General features: G+C 39.3%; 2 protein-coding genes across 4 annotated transcripts; one reads left to right on the forward strand and one right to left on the reverse strand.

The window, feature by feature from the left end:
- The first annotated feature begins 153 nt into the window (after positions 1-153).
- LOC148819587 (uncharacterized) lies at positions 154-7,547 on the forward strand. Of its 2 annotated transcripts, none has more exons than XM_088935014.1 (9): positions 154-267; positions 1,600-2,300; positions 2,951-3,058; positions 3,298-3,494; positions 3,890-4,089; positions 4,436-4,494; positions 5,341-5,508; positions 6,229-6,450; positions 6,706-7,547. In XM_088935014.1, the coding sequence occupies exons 2-9, from the start codon at positions 1,607-1,609 to the stop codon at positions 6,846-6,848; spliced, it is 1,791 nt and encodes a 596-aa protein (XP_088791140.1). In that variant the 5' UTR covers positions 154-267; positions 1,600-1,606; the 3' UTR covers positions 6,849-7,547. The 2 variants fall into 2 exon arrangements, with proteins under 2 accessions (XP_088791140.1, XP_088791139.1); XM_088935013.1 differs by lacking the exon at positions 154-267 and adding an exon at positions 365-740.
- Positions 7,544-17,765, reverse strand: arfgap2 (ARF GTPase activating protein 2). 2 transcript variants are annotated; one of them, XM_088935015.1, is made up of 17 exons: positions 17,659-17,765; positions 16,012-16,130; positions 15,718-15,790; positions 15,373-15,504; positions 15,019-15,099; positions 14,664-14,772; positions 14,492-14,548; positions 14,159-14,203; positions 13,303-13,355; positions 12,920-13,056; positions 12,253-12,384; positions 11,943-12,068; positions 11,596-11,745; positions 11,196-11,322; positions 10,499-10,592; positions 10,255-10,376; positions 7,544-10,019 (listed from the first exon to the last, which is right to left on the reverse strand). In XM_088935015.1, the coding sequence occupies exons 1-17, from the start codon at positions 17,728-17,730 to the stop codon at positions 9,999-10,001; spliced, it is 1,650 nt and encodes a 549-aa protein (XP_088791141.1). In that variant the 5' UTR covers positions 17,731-17,765; the 3' UTR covers positions 7,544-9,998. The 2 variants fall into 2 exon arrangements, with proteins under 2 accessions (XP_088791141.1, XP_088791142.1); XM_088935016.1 differs by lacking the exon at positions 14,159-14,203.
- Between the last annotated feature and the right edge of the window lie 2,158 nt (positions 17,766-19,923).

Here is a 19,923-nt window from a genome sequence, read left to right on the forward strand (position 1 = left end):
TAGTAAGTAGTAAGTAGCATTTCTTCTTTGCTTAATTTTAGCACTGGGTACTTGAAGAATTTCTGAACAGTTGTTACCTGCAACTGTATTTAAGTATGTCTTAAGCATCAATTGTGTCATGTCCGATCTAACGTACACGGTGAGCTCCTAGTTATGCAGATGAGCTGCAGCTCACTATGAGCAAGGAAGCGCAGGACCCTGAGGGGAAACTGGAAAAAAAAAGCTGCAAAACAATACGGATTTTCTGACAACGAAGTGACCTTAAAAGTAGGTACCCGAATAGGAAAAAAACAGCACTTATATGAAAACCTTCTATCACGTTAGATAGTGGAAAAGAAAAGCAGGAGCGCTCGATTTGTTAAAAACAAGGGTGTGTGCGAGCTGTGAATTTTGATGCATGCAGTGTTTTATTGGGTGCACTATAATGATAAGCCTATTGGATTTGCTTATGTCCTTCATGGAGCTCAACTTCCTCCAGCGAAAAACTAGGTTGTATCAGTGAAAACACAGAAGGTTAAAATAATAACAATGTGCGTAAAATGCTATATATTTTCGAGTTTTTGTGGCACTAGATATTGAGTGAATAAATTGACTGCGCACATGCTTGTACAGTATGTAGTGGGAAAAACAGGAGAAGATGAGGCAGCCATATTTTACTAAAAAGGGACGCATGAATACAGGAAAAGAATAAGTATTTCTTACTGGTGCTTGTTTACATTATAGGCTCTGTACACGGTATGGTGAGTATCACTATTTAAACGTCGCATCTATAAGTAACCACTACCACGCCTGAGACAACATTCCGAAGAACAGTACTGTGTTATTTACAATCCTTAAATTTTAAATTTAAACGTGGACGTGTGCTTGATTTAATTATAGTGCGGCTCCAGTCCGTCATGACTGCCGTCTTAACTTTTCTTCCAGACACAACTTTGAATACCTTAATATGATTTATTATATAGTACTGTAGCTAAAGCATTTAAATGTCACGCGTTCTTCATTAAATTAAAAATGAGAAGAAAAGCTGTATTATTTTACAAGTTTTAATTTAAAAGTCGGACAGCGATTAGTGACGCAGAAATTAAACACTTGGTACAAAACAAATACGTGCGTACTAAGCGCTGTCTTACAAATTACGTTAACAGACATTTTCGTCAACTTTACAAAGATGAAATGTTTGGTGGCCTTAAGTTATTGGTAACTGCATATCTTTGACCTCAATAATTTCTAACATTTGAAAAAAAAATAGAAGGCATGCTGTTTACGTGGGTGAAGCTTCAGCACCAGGCGTCGTTTCGTTTTTCAGAGTAAGGAAAACGAGAGCAAACGTAACCTCTTTACATAAGCCGGTTTTAAAAACCAAATTAAAATGGTTAAAACTACTACTTCTTCATACATAATCTGTATCAGCAGATCAGTTCCAGTTTTATTCCTGCTCCCGTACATTTCACTATGTACTTCTAACCTGTAAAAATGAAACCCAGTTAATATTTAATAACTGCAAAGTAGCCAAATTTAAGTTTTTAGCCTTAATTGCATAACCTTAATGATGCGTTTTCTTTAGATAACAGATTTTTTCCCCACGTTTTATTTTCCCAGAATTAAGATGGCTGATGATTACTATGAAGCGGGGGAAGAAACCCAGTACCGTTACCTGGTGCAGCCTGACGGCGAGGAAAGAGAAAGGTACTGCAGACGCCACTATGTGAGCCCCTTCCTGGTACTGTCCCGCAAGCAGATCTTCATGATCTCCTGTGGGGTCTTGGCGCTGCTGCTTGCCGCGGGGTACCTGGCCTACCTGGCGGAAACCCCGCGTTATACCGCCGCGCAGGTGCGCACGGAGTGCGGCGCGGTGCGCGGCCATCGCGGTAAAGCGGGTTTCGCGTTCAAGGGGATCCCCTATGCAGCCCCCCCAGTCGGGGCGCAGAGGTGGCGGCCTCCTGCTGACCTGAAGAAGTCCGGTTCCTGCTGGGAAGGCGTGTATGACGCCACACGGTTCCGGGATGTTTGTGTCCAGGTGCAGCCCATGGATGACAAAGGTGCGGTGACGGGCAGCGAGGACTGTCTGTATTTAAACGTTTGGACGCCCACACTCGTCAGAGACGCCAAGCTTCCTGTGATGTTCTGGATTCACGGGGGGTATCTCCACACATTGAGTGGCTCAGAGGTGGGCTACAGGCCCTCAGAGGAGTTGGCTACGCAGTATGGCGTCGTGTTTGTCAGTCTCAACTACCGCCTCAATGCCTTTGGGTTTCTCGCTCTTGAGCTCCTCAGACAAGGTTCTCCAACCAACACGTCTGGTGAGTCCCCAAGGGTTCCTCTGTCTTGTTGTCTGTGGGGGGATGATTCATTTTTCTCTCTTAAGTATTTGTTTTATACAGGGGCGGTTTGAGTTAAACTCAAGTCCACAGTGTCCACAGGGAATGTAGAGAAAATATCAGAGAGATGTATTTACTAATAAGATTGCAATGAATATTCTAGGTGAAAAAAACTGATGGCGAATCATTCATGTAAGCTGGAAGAATTAGTGGACTGATGAAACAGCCTAACAATCTGATCTGTTAAAAAAAGATCAATTAACCTTGACCTCATAAAACAGAAATCAGTGCAGTTTTGCTTGAATTTGGATCACAGATCACTCAGCCTAAACATGCGCTTGGAAACACAACCTTTGTTTTGTTTCTTTCAGACTCTGAAAGATTGTTTTATGCTTCTCAGAATAGATTAATTATAGTGAATACCTCCTTTTTTAGAATATGAAAATAATCTGTGTTTATCTTCATTTCATTTTTTATCTTCATTTCATAATCTGTGTTTATCTTCATTTTTTGGTGGTTTTATGACTTCATTCTGTTAGCTTAAGTTTACCATTCTAATAAAGCAAAGCACTTTGATAAGTGGTATTTGTAGATTTGTAACTCACAGAAAGTTCTCTTTGTTTTAATTTAAGGTAACTATGGTTTCATGGACCAAATTGCAGCACTGCAGTGGGTTCAGAGGAATATTCATGTCTTCGGAGGTGACCCAGAAAAAGTAACCATATTTGGACAAAGCTCAGGCACGTACAGATTTGTTTTAATGGCTGGGCGTTTATTCCTATAAACATCTCAGATCTGTTTATATACTTTTTAGGATATGATGTGATTCATTGGTTGTTTTAGATGTAACCTTAAGATAGTCAAACAGGAATGAACCTGTTCAAGGACTGGATGAGTTTCACTTTCTTTTATTACAAAAGAGAGAAAGAAGGGTATTCCTGAGCTGCACTGTAGTTAACAGCTGAATCAATTTTAACAGGCGGCACTTCGGTTTGGACGTTGATGATGTCACCTCTGGCAAATGGTCTTTTTCACAGAGCCATTGACATGAGTGGCTCTTACATTTACAACAAATCAGTGGAGGAGGCTGAGAGAGACAACCTGATCTTTCTGAGAAAAACCGGGTGTCAGGACATCAAATGCCTGCGATCGCTTCCCACAGAGAAAATACTCAAGGTGCAGTTCTTAATGCTGTTGATTCTGCTTTTCCCCCATGTGTAATTTTAGTTTTAGGAAGTCCATACATTCATAGTGGCATGATGTAAGATCCTGCTTCAATCTAGCTCATTGTTTATTGTATGGACAACTCTACTGTTCCTGCATGCTTTCATGCCAGATAGCTGCTACGCATGTCTCTACATAAATTCAGTAAAAATGTCTACTTTTCTCTCATCAGTTAAGGCCTTGCATGGGGCTTTTGTACTTATAAATTCTCGGATGCCCTTTTGCAACCTGTAGATTTGCTCATCAAGTGCATTACTGGTGGCATTTACTTAGGGACTTATACAGTAAGTGTAATTGCCCTTATGCTGTAACTGTGAGTAGAAGTTGCGTTTCCTTTGCTGATGCAGGCCATACCCTGGAAGGAGTACCCTTATTGGGCCGCAGATGACGTTACTGATTTGCCACAGAAGGGTCGTTTTGATGGCGCGGTGGCAGTAGTAGATGGTTATGTTCTGCCCGAGCCTCCTTTCCAAATGTGGGAGAAGAAAACTGGCTACAATGACGTTCCTTTCGTCATCGGCACAACGGAGCAAGAAGCTGATTTAGAGTACTGCTTTACAGATCTCTTGCCTTTCGTAACTGTCAGTTACATGTTTTTATTTCCGAGTGTAAAAACTGGTTTTGAGAAAAAAAAAGTTATCGATGGTACAAGATCTCAAGTGTGTACCAAATTCCACAGTTTTAGACTAATTCATACTCTTCCTTATTATTAGCCTGAGTCAGTCTTAGCTTAGCATTTGTGGGTTTGAACAGTTGCTGTGGAATAATATAGTAATTTATGATAGAAGCTGACAGTGTTTTAGAAGCTGAAAACTTCTTTCATATTTTTCTAATCTTATTTTTGAGGCGCAAAGTTAACTCTAGAATAACTACTTTTGTTAACTCCTTCGCAGGCCAAGTTATTCAAACATCACATCATGGACCTGGGAGGATTATCAGTGGACTGTGACAGGTAAACATTCCTCCTGTTCAAATGGCATTTTTTCATGAGGGCTGTTCATTATCAAAAGACAGTAGCTAGTAGTAGATGTAAGCAGTAGGTATACATATTTAATCAGTTACTACACAGTTAGAGAAAATACTGTTAATGGTTAAACCAGTTTCACTTCCATTCAAAGCTGAACTGAAATCATTTGACAGTGTTTTATAGAGAAAAGACTAGCAGAATGATCTAGTGACACTAATACAAAATGAAACCCTAATACGGTGATATAAGGTGTTTCTGGAAATTACTGAGTAATAATGAAAAACTGAACCAGTACTGTTGTCAGTAGTTGAGGAACATTTACTCCTGCACACTGACAGAAATGTACAGATAACGCAGTGGGTCAGGGCTGGTTCTGGTTTACAGGGTGTCAGGTGCACACAGAGTATGGAAGACCCCCTTGAGGGATACCAGTCCACTGGAGGACTGCCCCTTATGTTATATCACTGGGTGGGCTGGAGTGACTGAGGGGAGATTAAGAAGCAGGATGCATGACGGAGACTAAGACCACACCCACACACAGACACCTCTGCAAGGTGGACCAGTGAAGACATGTTTCTGCTTCATTTAATAATTAAGTAATAGCCACAGACTGCTGGTACAATAAACTCAATGAGCTGAAAGATTAATTTTCATAGTTTTTTTTCCCAGACATTTTATTGTTTGACGATGTTAAACCTAGTACACGAGGAAAAGGGCTCTTCATGTCAGTGGAATTGGGCTTTGGAGTGTGTACTTCAGAAAATGTAATTAAATGTGAAATGTTTGTGTAAAAACCAAATGCAGCTGTAAGGACAGATTTTATTCTGACAGAAAAACTAAAGCCCTTTGGGGAGGCCATCGCTGAGGAGGCATTGACTTTGTACCCAAAAACTGGGAAGTGTCCCACCACCGAGCGATGTCCCGAAAGACTCTACACAAGCATGGTGTCCGATGCGCGAGTCACTTGTCCCAATAACGATCTCGCCAAGAGGGCTGCAAGTAAGGGCTCCGTCTTATTTTCTTGACTCTTGAAACCTCTTGGTATCTTATAGTTCAGGATCATATCCATCATGTGAATTTCACACATTTTTTATAATACACTTAAAACATGATTTTTCAAAAACTTAAAACTGAACGTGTGCAAAATAATATTTTACTTTTATTCCTGATTTAAATAGATATGGAGGTGATGAATAAAACATAATATATTCTGGAACACTACATTTGCTATGCCTTAATACCGCTTCACAGAATAAAGAATAAATCTACATAACAGATTTGTCAGCAAATTCATTCAGATGTAGCTTGTTTCCTGCTAGATTGATTTACTGTTGAGTCCTACTCCTCACTTCCTGTCCGTCCATCAAGCCCATCTACGCTATAGATGACAGGGCCTTCTGAAAAGTCCCAAAGCTCTGGAATTTATCCCTATGGATCTCAGAGTCACCCTCCCTGAGCTCTTTCAAATATAGACTGAAAACCTTTTTTGAGAAGAGCTTTTATTTAACTGGTTCGGAGACTGCCTTTCTGAGTCTTTGCTTTCCTTCTGTGTTCCAAACCATCACCCTGATAAATTCTGCTGCCTTCTCCCACTATGTACCGTCTTTTTTTCGGTCAAGTGCTTTGAGAAGCCACTTCTATTTTATTATTATTAGAAAGTGATCATTGCTGAGAACTGTGATAGAACCTTGAATCCAGACATACATCCTTCTCTTCCAGATGCTTTGAAGAGCCCAGTGTATCGCTATTTGGTGACTTACACACCTTCCAAGGAAGTTCAAATCTCCAGCGTTTTCCGTTTTCCCAGCCGCTTTGCGTATCATAGTCTCGACGCCTACGCCTTCTTCGGCAATCTGAGGTACACCCAGGGAGAGACCAGCAGCGCTGACAGAGACTTCGAGAAGACCATGCAGAACTATTTCATTCATTTTGCAAAAACGGGTAAGTTTCAGAGCGACACAAATGCCAGGCATGCTTCTGTAAAAGGTACTACCGATCATGAACGTAGTGGATGGCCCCATGAAATCGGTGAATCGGGGCAGGTGAAAAAGAAGCTGAAGAGGTGTATTCCTTTCGACAGAAGTGAGCAAAATGATGTCAGGCATGCAAAATGGTATTTTAATTTCCCAGTACTGTAATGTGTAAAACCGGCCATTATTATTGACTCAAACGCTTTGCCCTGACTCTTCATTGCAGGAGAGATGCCGAGTGAATGGCCAGCATATCCTTCGCACACGGCACTGCTTGCAAACAGCTTCTCAGTGGCCGAGAGTCCTTCTTCGAAACGCTGCCAGTTCTGGGAGAACAATGGGTTCTATTCCTATGCGTGGATCAACTGATTTATTTGGATCTTCTTCTGAAAGTGGTCAAGACTCCTTAATTTTCATGCAGCATACAGTAAACCAACTTGATAAAACTTTTTTTTTTTTTGCATTTTAGCACAAGATGGTCTGTTTTGAACATACTGTGGAAACATACCAGCCAAACTGATTTTGTATAATGTGTAAATACTAAAATTCTCCTTTGGAATGTAAAGGGAAGTGATATTCATTATTAAATATTTTTTTATCTTCCTCCCTATCCGTGCCATTTTACAACTTCCATCCCTAGTTGTTTTGAAGGTTCCTTTGTGTTCATTGGTTGAAATTCACTACCTCCCTGAGGTACCTCATATGGAGAGGTGCAATTATTTTGAAATCATGTGAACCACTAGTATTGCATAGAGGACTTGTCAGATGCAACTTTGTGCACCTGCATTTAGGGAAGTGAATGCAAATGCAATAGTACTTAAGTTTTTAAATTTTCATTGAGTATTGTGGATACAATATATAACATGTTTTAAATGGACAAATAATCTGCAACGAAGAGTATCTGTATCTATTAAATTTCTCAGGGTATAAGAGGCTTTCTAAGTCAAGCTTTTATTTCTTCTTTGAACACTGGATTCTCATTGCTTATGATATGCAGCTTGTTACCACTCCTGAACTAAAAACTGCCTTGCTGTACAACTTAAAAGGAAATAAACACACCAAAGTGGAGCAGGATTTCTGATCTTTATTGACACAAATTCTTCTGTTCTTAAGTTACCTACAATAAATACTTGTACTTCTTGGTGGCGAGAGGGGTTATGAGCACGTTTCCACATTGGGTGAAGACAGGCAGGGCAGTAATTGCACGGACAGGAAGTGGGTAGAGCACGGACACCTATTCCCAGGATGGGCGTTTTCACAACAAAGTCCATAAAAGAATCAAAACAGTTGAAAATGAACCAATTGTTCTCCTTGGCTTAATACTCTGCGAATAACAGAATTGTTCAATCAGAACCGTTTGTGGGCAAGGTGAGGGTAGAACCTTAATAGCCGACTGATTCAATGTTTTGTAGCAATTTGAAGATACGACTTCAGGGTTTATGAGGGTGCTGAAACTGAGATTTTAAGTACTAATTTACTCATATAGTATGTGATTTTCCTCCCCACAAGAAATACACCAACAAGTAAAGCAGTCATACATTCACTTATAACTTCATAAATCCCTGTACGTCAGGTAAACTAGTCAAGTACTCTGTCTTCATCACGTTTTCTAAAACTAACGTGATACTAACAACCCACTATATTAAATATGAAATAAATGTATCCTGTAAGTATCCACTTAAGTGACTAGTTAAAAGTAGATCCAGCCTTTGCTGTAACAATCAGAGAATAACTGAGCGGTCTAATTTCAATTGTAAAAACAACAAAACAGATGCAGCCTGTGCCGCACTGCCATTGTTTATAATACAACACATTTTTTGTCTGATGCAGTTAACACCTGTTCCAAGTTACAGGCCTTGTAGCAATACTGTCACTTGCCTGAGTCAAGCCAACCAAATTTAATTTGCTACTGGTCACTTGTAGTTTGCCGTGGCAAAGCCCTGCCTGCAGTTGATAATTCTTTGCAGAGTAAAAACCACTGAATAGGTCCAAATACTTTTTTTGCACCAGTGTAACACTGGATAAGTGTAACAACAGGATAACAAGGAGGCTTTACATAATCAATTATTCTCATTAAACTTATACCTGAAAGACAAGACTGCAGACAGAATTTGTGATGATCAAGGTTTACATCAACCGAATCGATACTGTGTTACGTAATGAGGCGAAATTACATGTCACAAGAAAAGCAGAATCTGGGTGATGTGGAACCAAGAGTACAAAATAACAGCAAATGGGTAAACTGCAGTTGTTTTTCAAAACACGCCTATTACATCTTTGGCAGTTAATATATAGGTAACGTCAATACATTTGTATCAATATGCCATGACTCAGAGGAGTAATCCAAAACGTACAATTGAAGGAACTTTTTAACTGCAAATATTCAGGGAAAAATAAAATTCTTTGCCAGAGATTCTTGTACTGTTTGTAACAATGTTGAATGAGCCAATAAATAATGGTGTGACTGTTTTAGGAAATACACTTACTGCAATGAAGGAATAAAATATAAGTTTCATCAAATAAACTATACAATTTAAAAAAAGCTCAGGCATTTAATGTTAATTGAAAAATTAGTTGATGGTAAACATATTGCACCAAGATTAAAAAGTTAAAAAATAATGCTTTTTTAAAAAAAACACCTTTTCAATGAAACAGACTAAATTTGAGATAAGCACAGCCAATTTGTTAGTGTTTGTGATACACTACTCTATTTTTCAATGACTTTTGAAGATCAGGCTACAATAAAGACTTTTAAGTGACAGGATAAAATCCCCAGTCATACCTTTTAAATCTTTTTTTAACTAGATAATTTCAAAAATTCACAATACAGCTCTGGTGAAACGCAGAATAACTGTCCCAACAAAATTCCCAGTCAGGGTGTGCATTTATGAAAAAAATGAAACCTGAAAAGCGTAGATTCAAATAAATGGATTTGCTTAACCATTACATTTGGTTTGTAATTACATTACATTTGCGTAACATTACAAATGACTAATTCTCTGTCCCGATTCTGTTCATGAAGCAGGTACATTTCATTAGTTTGGAGCTATAGATTATTGTATGTCTAAAAAATAAAAGTTTGAAAAATGAGTATATAAATAAGAGAAGAGAATGGAACAGTCTGGGAAATAAATATGAACAAGTATTCGAAATCCACTATGCTTTTTGAAATGCTTACCATATCATATAGAAAAAAAACAAAGAGAAGTATGCACCAGGGCATCAGTAAACTGTTATGCTGTCAAGTCTGTAAAATAAGTATCTACATCTACCAGTGCTTTTTCGGAAAATAAAACTGAAATGTTTTCAAAAGAAAAAAAATACTTTTTCAATATATTTTGTACTCTATAAAATTACGGGTAGGCAGACAAATAGGAAAACTCTAGGTTTCTCCTGATCACAGTCATGCTTTTTCTCTCCCACTCATCATTTTTAACACAAACACAATTAAGAAAAAAGGCGGACATTAACAGTATTTCTGTTTTTTGCTTGGTATTCTCAATTTCTCCATCTTCATGTTCAGTATGAGCCATAGCGATCCTAACAACAAATAAAAACACTTTTTTAAACACAGGAACTACTTCCTTATTCGGCATGCTTTTTTATATGTTCAGCACAACGGAATAAAAAAACAGATAAATGCACATGCAGTCATCCAGTACCCACACACTCTCTAGAGCAGAAGTTAAAATATACGACATTGTTAGATGCACAATAAACTCCACTTTCAATACAAAACGAACTAAATCCATACGTCATGATGATGATGATTTACCTGAATTGTGTTCATCACCCCATTGGCCAGCACTGCCATCTTCCCAGCTACTGTCTTCACACCTTGTTTGAACTGGGCAATATCAGGGCCAGATGGAAGCACACTTTCAAAAGTTGAACCCCCTGGAAAACATTTTAAAATATATATACACGTTTACAACCAGACACACAGACATTTACCAACATGAACACAGAACAAAGCCTTTTAAAATGTCTTTGATGGGTCATAAAAAAACAAAACTAACCAGCAGAGGAGTGATCAGTGCCGTCCCCAAAGAGATCTGCAGAGCTTATGGAAGTACTGCCTTGAAGTCTCTCCAAACGGGTCTTAGCTTCGTACTGTAAGATCACAACAATCATTCATTTCAACTTACTTCTAATACCAACCCAACACAAGGAACAGACAGCACAGAAAACAGTCAAACCTTTACAGAAAATTATAACACCGAACAGTCACAGCAAATCTTCCACACTAGGTTTCTGTTACACCAGGAAAATATTAGGATGACAATGTATAGATGAACAGAAGTAATCAGATGGAAAAGCTAGTCAAACTGATGCTATTTATGTTATTTATGCTAGTTATGTTATTATTTATGTAATTTTAGAGAACACTGTCCTCCCTTTCACAAAGTAGAGGTTTATTTGAACAAGTGTTTCGATGTAAATGTGTAAAAACTCCCTCATATCCCATTCCAAAACACTATACACAATATGATACAACATGCATAATCAGTTTCAACCGTCTGCACACCATATTTGCAACAGCTCATACGGACAGTTTCAGACAACAGCGCAACTCCTGGTAGAGAAGAATGGAAGACAAGGACTTTATATATACATCCTGTGATCCTGGCATGATTTTGTGAAATTTTATTTTACTATTTAGTTTTTAGTGGTTTTTAAGCCTCACTCAAGTAAAGCACTTTCATTGACATTTACCTCTGCATCACTTTCTCTCCCAAAGAACATGTCGGACGAAATGGCCTTAGCGTTGGCGAACTTCTGACGAGCCTCGCTCGATTCCACGACCGTGACGTTGCTGTCCGGCTTCCGTCTGCTCGGGAGCCTGTGCATACAGTCCGAGAGTCAGAAATATCAGAAATCCTTTCCGTCACGATCCTTCTTGAGAACCGAGCCATGAACTGATGGTCGGAATTAACAGCAGTCCATTCTGTTGCACTTAATAACCAATATTCAAATTGAACTTCACGCATGGCATCAAGCCCTGAATAAAAAGAAAAAACTACGGGAGAAAAATCCCCAAAACGCACACCCAAATAGTTGAAACAGGGGTTTTAAGTTCATACGTCAGGAAACAGATGAAAGATACTGTTCTTACCGGTCTCCCGTCGGCTGAATACTGGAGATCGTGACTTCAGAGTCCTTCGGCTCCTCCTTCTCCAGGCCCCAAGAGGAGAAAGATGATCCCCCATCAGAGTCCCATCGTGAGCCAAAGCTATCCCCTGTTGAGAAGGGGTTATCTTTGTACCTGAGGAGGAGTGGAGGAATCAGGCAAAATCCTGGGTGTGTCCCTTTCATTTCCCAACAAAGCCCACATCTACACCTACCACCTACTCTCATTTCCTGTTGTAATAGCAGTTCTGATGGCAATCTGAATATCTGCCATTTATTGAGCCTATTCACCCAACAAAAATGACTTCTCATAAAGGGTTTCCCCTTTCTTACTTTGGGGGTCCAGATGTAAATCCGGGTTCGTCAAACATATCCAGCTTTGAGCGAGAGGACTTTGCCGCAACTGGAGTCTCTTGTTCAATCACTTGCATTTCCGATAATACTGAATGAGAAACCGCACTATAAAAAGAAAAGAAAATCAGATGAGTCTTTATAATTGCATATTCATTACATAAAAGATCCATTTTATATGCCCACATAAGACCGCAAAGACGTTTTGCTTTAGTCTTTACAAACAAACCACATTTAGCAAGTTTCTCATGCACCCATATCACTAAGCTGTGTTTTTAACATTCGTACTCACCTTCTGCTTCCAAATCCCATCCCAAGTCTCTCTGCCTGTTCTCTCTTCTTCCCTTCAAGATTTTGCAGTTTTTTATCCTCAGTTTTCCTGTCAATCTGTAGTTCCTGGTATGCTAAACGCATAGAGGTTACACTGCCAACACAGGAAAAAGAAAAATCAATCTGAACCAGTGACTAGTGACACTAACAGTTTGTTGCCCACACCAGATTTAGAATGCAGGATTGAGGCTAAGCTTTTTTGTTTTAAAACTTCACAAAGTGTAAAAACAAGCAAGACATGATTCTCATAATTCACTGCTATACAAACGAAAGCAGCAATTAATTTATCTCCTTTCTTTAGTTCTGTGCATCTGTACTTCTTGGGCAACGTCCACCACAATTACAATCCAACGGTAAGCCTCAGCTGGTGAGGAGAGTGGCTACGATTCCAATGAGAGGCTAATGTCAAGAAATGTAACACAATATCTTAATCTTTCATTTATCCCAAGATGAAGCCTTTGTAATCATGCTTTACTTTTAATATAAAACAAGCTTAGCCTTAAATGTGTTTTACATCACCTCGTCGTTAATATGTGGATACTGCAGATAATTACATTTGCTCGCCAAATGCTGAGAGTGGCATTTTAATAGAGGTGGTTTCAGTCTGAGCGTCTGGAATAATGGCTTACATGGACTCCTCGGCTTGTTTCTTAGCTTCACTGGCTTGCTGTTCTCTCATTTTTTCTGCCACCTGGGCCTGCCTCTCAATCTCACTGAAGCTCTGGCTGCTCACCTTCTGGGCACCCAGCCCCTTTTTAGCACCAAGCTGGAAATCAGAGGAAAAAAAGGTAAAATAATAAATCTTCCCCTACCGAGTCTACCGCTAGGTGTATCATGAGATAAAAAATAACATTACTTTTCCTTTAGTGAATGCGTTACCTCTATGTGCAGAAACAACTCAGTGGCCGTTGTACAAATCATCTCAGCAACCTTTGTTCAGCTGGATTCTTGATGATAGTCAAAGATCATGACGCGAACCGTAGAACAATGGTGGGATAAAATAAACACTTACCCCTTTTTTCGTAGCTGCAGGCTTTTTCTTTCCAATAAGAGAGGGCTTCACTTCTATAGGAAGTGAGAAAACAGCAAGTGAAAGATATGCTCTGAAACGTGGCATCATAAGGTTTCTCTCAATTATGGCTCATCAATTCACACAGATCATGGGTACAGGTTTTCCTTTAAATTCATACTTAGAATTTTTCCATTCATAACTAAGTCCACAACACTGAGAAATATAAAACAGAAAAGATTTTGTTTTAACGTTGCAGCATTTATTTAAACTAAGAAAAAGTATGCTTCATGCACCAGTAAAGCAAGATGTAAATAATCAACACATACTGTTCTCCACTTCATGTAGGAACCCCTTCTTTAACAATGCCAAATAACTGCCTTAGGCATCACATCTTTGGAGTCGACTGAATTTTAATGAACGATGAAATAACCACAACATTTAGAAAGGTCTCTACTGTAAAACAGCCTTTTAGCCTTCTTCTGTCAATTGATTTATTATCATAAATTGTATTTGTGTCCTGAAAAAATAAACAATCAGTTACATAAACCGCACAGTACCGGGAGTATGCTTTAGTAAATCTCAAAACGTTCTTACCATCCACGACAGACTGAATTTAAAAGTCTAGTTGCAGAGCCTGCTTCTTAAAAGTTAGTTAAAAAGGGTTACCTGAAACAGGCATACGGCAGGACAGTAATCCCATTACAATGCAATATAGATATATAATGTGAAAAACTAACATATTAGTGCAAGTGTGGAAGTAAAGCAAGCATGTCCGAGAGTGAGGAAGCAACCAGGTAGAGTCATGCCCAGTCTGCAGCCAGATTCCGGCAGAAAGTAGCATCACACTTTCAATCACCTGTAGAAGACTGAGGTTCGTCAGATGCCAAGCGCATCGAATCCTCTACATGACAAAATAAACAAACATTAAAGGAAGGTACGACACTTAACATTACTTGGCGCTGCTGGAGAAGTAAGTGAGATACAGCATTCCTGCCTCGCATTCCCGTTAACTGGAATCGCTTCCTTGAAAAATGGAAGCCTTGCAGAGTTCAGATATACTCTGAATCCGTATAGACGGATTCCTGCTTGACAACAGCAGCACCATGAACCACTGCACGTGCTGCAGTAATTTGAAGGGAAGATAATAATGATCAGATACACAGAAAAGCACCTTATGGTGAAAACTCACCCATGTTAGCTTTGGGAGATGTGCTGAGACCCTCAATGCTCGGTCCTTCCTCTGGTTCTAAGAATAAATAGAGGAGTTGGAAACTTGCATTAAAAACACCCAAAACAGAAAAAATAAACAGTATTTTGTAAAGATGCTCATGAAAAGAATACATAACAATAGCAAAACTCACGGTTTTTAATGTTTTCTTGTAGTTTGGGAGACTCTTCCACAGCCTGTGGAGCCTGTGGAACTGCACCATTCTCATCCGATAGGGAGGCCATATCCCAGCTGTTTGCAGGCTAAAGTGTGCAGGTAAATAAAACAGATCATCAGAAATTGCATGAAGTAATAATAATGTTTTCACACTCCATTAAAATGTGCAGCACAGACTACACTGATCCCATTCTCCATTGGCCTACAAATATTTCAGAATTGAGTTTTTACAGCTGTATTTGCACACCTTATAAACCCACATTGAACTGAGGACAGCATAGAAAGCATATTCTTAAATACACTTAAGTTACTAAAAAAAAATTTACAAATACCTGAGTGTGTTCTGCAAAGAAGTCAGAATCTTTTTTTTCTGGTGTATGAGCCTGGGCACCTCCATGACCATCAATCCAGAGCTAAACACAAACTTAAGATGTTTAATGAGGAATTCAAAAAGTAACAAAAACTCAGATTATTTTCATTTTTAATCATTTCAAGCATTTTATTACCCTGGAAGCAAACAAAACCATTTTTTTTACCATCAAAACTCTTTTACATTTCATAGAATGAATGCCTTATTCCCGTATAAGATTGCACAAAAACCAATTTCAAATAAAGTATTTAATGTGCTGCATTTCTTGGAGGGTGCCATATTAGTGCCCTGTTCAATACTTCCACACTATACTTACATCGGTTCCATACTTAGAGAGGGCTGCATTTGCTAACTGTCTTATCTTCTCTCTGTACATCTGGGCAGCTCTACTGTTGTATTTGGCATTTGTATCACTGGTTGTGCACCCATGTTGCCGGAAGAAAGCCGTCTTGAGAAAGAAACCAAGACAGAGAAAACGGGGGTTTTAAAAAATGAACCATGGCTTTTCAACATTACAAGAATTATTTGAAAGGTAGACTGCCTGACTTTTGCCAAAGCTGTTGTAATATCTGGACACAGAGAAAAAATGAGAGCAGGGGAATAGGAGAACTCATCAATAAGGTGAGTAAGACTGCAAAAGAGATGCAACTAGTGCACTTACTGCATTGGCATTACCCCCAACCTGCATACATCTCAGCTGAAACCAGTTCCAATTGGAATCAAGTTCTGTAGATCTATGAAGGAAAACAACGCATCAAGGGTGAGCAAGCTGGTAAGCACTGTAGCACACGTGTTAGGAACTGCGTCAAGACCAAGAAGAACCTAAAAAACATGCTTCTGGAACATTGGTGCAGCAATACTGCTTGGTCAAACAAAGTGCACCACATTTTTTTACAAGAACAGAAGAGGCCAGTTCTCAAAAGCAAAGTGCATGCAGTGTCACGCTAATGCATACCTGATAAAGCTAAGATGCACTCCTAGAGACCGGTGAATCCCTGAGCAATCAATACACAGGAAGACTCCATATGGTATACTAGCCCAGCTTGGGTTTTTTGCTGCACAGTCAAAACAAGCCTGAAAATGATTATAAAAATAAACATTTTATTCAGGGTTCTTCACTATGGAGGACAAACAGGTTTAGTGTTCACTTTTTTTAAACAACAGGTTTGAAGCAGTATATTAAACAGTATACTTTCTTAATACTCGTCTAATGCATTTAATTATCTAAAGCATATACACAGCACATTGCCACAAGAGTCGTATCTTTACAGGTGTTCATGTAATAAAATATACACTAATTACCGTTCTTCAACAGTAAGCCAGGACACAAAAATAACAGGTCTTTTAATCCATTGCAGGCATTTTGTAAAACAAGCGCCACACGTAAGACAGATCTTGAATGAGTGGCTATTTAAATAAAACCACCCCTTTATCATCCTTCAATGTCTTCTCAAAACTCAGCTTTTCAAGCTACCGCCAGGATTCCCATATATCATCATCTACTCTGATAGCTGCTATTCATCAGCACTGTATTCAGAGACAATTATCCCAACAACCACATTCACGTTTTGCCTAATCATATCTTGTTGTTCATCTGTTAAATCTTATTTAGTGTCTTATATTAGTCTACTGAAATATAGTGTTTTAATATTAGCTTTATTGGTATTAATCAGTGCACTGCATAACTTAATTACTTTATAAATGCAACCTGCGAATGTTTCGTATAAGTAGATTTGTATAAAGGCATGTATTGAAATAATAAAGAACCTAAATTCTGCACCACTTTCAAAAGTTACATACGTCATGTGGTCTAGGATTCCAGTATTCGGATACCAGGAGGTTCTGAAAAAAACCCTAAGATATTGATGAATCAAGCAAATAATTACAAAAACTGTGGTACTTGGTAGTCGATGAGGACTCACAAATTCGGTACCAAATTGTCCATAAATGATATGCAGTGGTTTAACCAGTAACCATCTGAACTGGTCACAGGGAAAGAGGTCCCAGGTCTTTATAAATTGACTTTGACTGGCGAACTTTTACCGATGTCAGGCTGACCAGGATGGGGCTGGAGACCCCTGTTCTACAGTGGCTCTTCGGCATGTAAACAGGAATCCAGTACAAATGATTATGTTTGGTCTCACCTAGGTACAGCTCATGTCCATGGCCTGAACTCGCTGTTTTAGTGCCGCTGAACTTGGGATCGCGGTTCACTCAGCTTACGTAATTCAACAAAGCAAGAAGGCACCAAAAACCGATACATTTCAACTCGAAATCCAAACCCGACGCTACAAGTAAAGCAATCAACCCCGTGATAAAAAAAAAAACGGTGGCATCGTTTTAAAGCGTGGCTAAATGACGTTCGGACACAAAGAGGGAATGTAAACATAAAATCTTTCTTCCACCGTGTACATACTGTATACGAGGACGTGGCCTTTGCCGGCATTAGCATGTAGGTCCAATACTCCCTGATGCGGCCGACCGTCCTACAGGCTTACTGAGCCTGTGAAAAAGACTGTAAAACGGCCGCGCTCCAGAGGAAACCGTCTAACTAAAAATATCTATCCAACACTATCGACTCCAAAAAGGGTATTTCCTTTACCTTGTTCGTTGGAATAGACCTAAGTCTTTTAAAGATGGTTAAGATTTCTGTCTTGTTCGGCTCCGACGCCATCTTGCCACCTTACAGCACAAGGCTCACACAACTACGGGTGCCTGGGTGGATCAAACAGCACGCTCTCGGCGTGACTTCAGATCCGCTCTCAAAAGTGGGGAAATGAATGGGCAAACATGTTCCTACTCCATTGTTTGCTTCCAGCCTTATCTGGATTTGGACTTTACAAGAAATCCCAACTAATTAGGACAACCAAAGTGAAAATCGATAATACGGATTAATAATTCTTTCCATTTCTACAGCGCATTTCATCCCAAAAAGCCTTACATATAGGAGTGGACCCACTTTATAAACCGTTGAAGTACATCCGCGACCTGGGTGATGTGTGGCAGAAAGTAATTGTACTTAATAAATTATAATGATCCATTCTGCGAGTGGTGATTTTATTTCAGCCCCCAAAACTTAAACATGTATGATGTCTCTTTGCAGTATTAAGATTACTGGGGATGAAACTTGATTCTCAGATCCCACAGAGTTAAAGCTGTGGCGAAGGAATTAATTCGCACAGGTGAAGAGCAGCTCATAGCATTAGGAAACGGGAAACTCTTGAGTTGGAAACCACTTTTCTCCTGAATTTGACCACAAGGTGGCACTTGTTCCCCCAGCAGAATACAGGTTGCAGATCCATCCAAATCCAATGGTCTTCCAGTGTGTGTAAAACTGTTTTAAGGTCAGGCCAGGGTTAGGACGAGGATTACTGTTAAGAAGGAGAGTTCTTTTGTTGACGAATTGTGAATGTGCAAATTGAATTTCTGTGACTTGAAAGCAGGTTAAGGGTCCATTCTGTGATGTTAAAAAGGTTAAACAAAAGCATGCCCATCACCCAGTGTAGTTATTTCCGGCACTGAAATGAGAATGCATCTGCAGTCAAAGTCAAATCACTCATGCGAGTTTCTGATTAAAGTAATATGTGAAACACTTTCACAGCAGTATTCATATAACAAACAGATGTATTTCACTTGATGCATGACAGCTTTCCCACCTTGTTAAAATCAAGAGGTTAAAAGATTTTTTTCTCCCATGCTTAAAAGTAATACAGGTTTAAGCTGTGTACAAGAATGTTTGATCAAATACAGCTACATACAAGGAGTTTTTTTTAGTTATTACAAATGTTCATTACTTCACATTTTGAAGGTAACTTTTGTCCCCCTCCGTAAAAAGGCGGCTTCGGCTTTACTTACTTGAATGCCATATAAAACCTTAAAGATTTTACAGTAAGCAAATACAGTAAAACATAACTATATGCACAAAAGTTCATCCCTGGGGAACAGACGGCTTTGGGCTTTGTAACCTCTCTACACTAGGTGTGTGGTTTGTGCCTGTTAGTGTCCAACACCCTTCTTTCTCCACAGTTCCAACTGGCATGTTCATTTGCCTGTAAACTCTCTTCTCCAGGCAGACGTTTATTTCTGCAGACATTGGGGATAATGGCCTTCAGTCACATCTCGCATGTGATCAGTCCAGCAGATTGGCATCTCCAGCTCCACAGTATCCAAGGTGGTTTGCCCAAATAAAAGCAAATATGTACCCATATCCTTCATTCCTCCATTAAAAATAACAGGACATACAGGAGGACAGTGTTTTCAAGTCAATAAATCGACCACTGGATAAAACCTTGGGCATTTTCCATGTAAGCCTTTCTTGTTTAAATTAGCATGGCTATAGTTATTAAATATTTATTTTACATGTACCCTGAGGGACATTTTCCCCAGGCAGAAGCATATGCATTTGGTAGCAGAATCAGAATAAGTTTTATAATCACAAGTTTTTCAGCTGATGTGCTTGAGCTACTAAAAAAAAAAAGAACACGGTCTTATAGGGCTGAGCTGGTCATGTCCAAACAACTTCCTTTCTCCTTTTAAAAAGCTCTGCAATCTTTTTCATTCCTCTGCTGAATGGGATTTGGTACTTCACGTCTGCCAATTTTAAGCAGAAACATAAAATCTCTTGTTTTCCCCAAGTAGGCTATTGGCATTATGGATTTAAAACGCTTTATGCGAGAGTGCTGAACAAAGACAACTTTTAACATGACCTTTCGTTTTAAGGAGTCCTAATCCACTGCTTCTAAACAACGAAACCCTCCCTCACAGGCCTGGCATTAAGAGACTCCAAAGAACATTGGGGAAAGCACTGCTGTGTTATAAAGAAAATGACACGGACGACAAAACAAAACACTTTTCAGCACCATCTTAA

The sequence above is a fragment of the Atractosteus spatula genome, chromosome 16 (genome assembly GCF_055471065.1).
Source record: "Atractosteus spatula isolate fAtrSpa1 chromosome 16, fAtrSpa1.hap1, whole genome shotgun sequence".
NCBI classification, from domain to species: Eukaryota; Metazoa; Chordata; class Actinopteri; order Semionotiformes; family Lepisosteidae; genus Atractosteus; species Atractosteus spatula.

What these genes read in the sequence shown, in the direction of transcription:
- LOC148819587 (XM_088935014.1), top strand. Translation starts at nt 1,607, where the DNA reads ATGGCTGATGATTACTATGAAGCGGGGGAAGAAACCCAGTACCGTTAC. An exon ending in CATATTTGGACAAAGCTCAG is followed by an intron (nt 3,059 to 3,297) that starts GCACGTACAGAT and finishes CAATTTTAACAG; the next exon opens with GCGGCACTTCGGTTTGGACG. An exon ending in TTATCAGTGGACTGTGACAG is followed by an intron (nt 4,495 to 5,340) that starts GTAAACATTCCT and finishes TTATTCTGACAG; the next exon opens with AAAAACTAAAGCCCTTTGGG.
- arfgap2 (XM_088935015.1), bottom strand. Translation starts at nt 17,730, where the DNA reads ATGGCGTCGGAGCCGAACAAGACAGAAATCTTAACCATCTTTAAAAGA. An exon ending in TTGGGGGTAATGCCAATGCA is followed by an intron (nt 15,505 to 15,717) that starts GTAAGTGCACTA and finishes TTCTTTCTCAAG; the next exon opens with ACGGCTTTCTTCCGGCAACA. An exon ending in CTGCAGCTACGAAAAAAGGG is followed by an intron (nt 13,057 to 13,302) that starts GTAAGTGTTTAT and finishes TCTGATTTCCAG; the next exon opens with CTTGGTGCTAAAAAGGGGCT.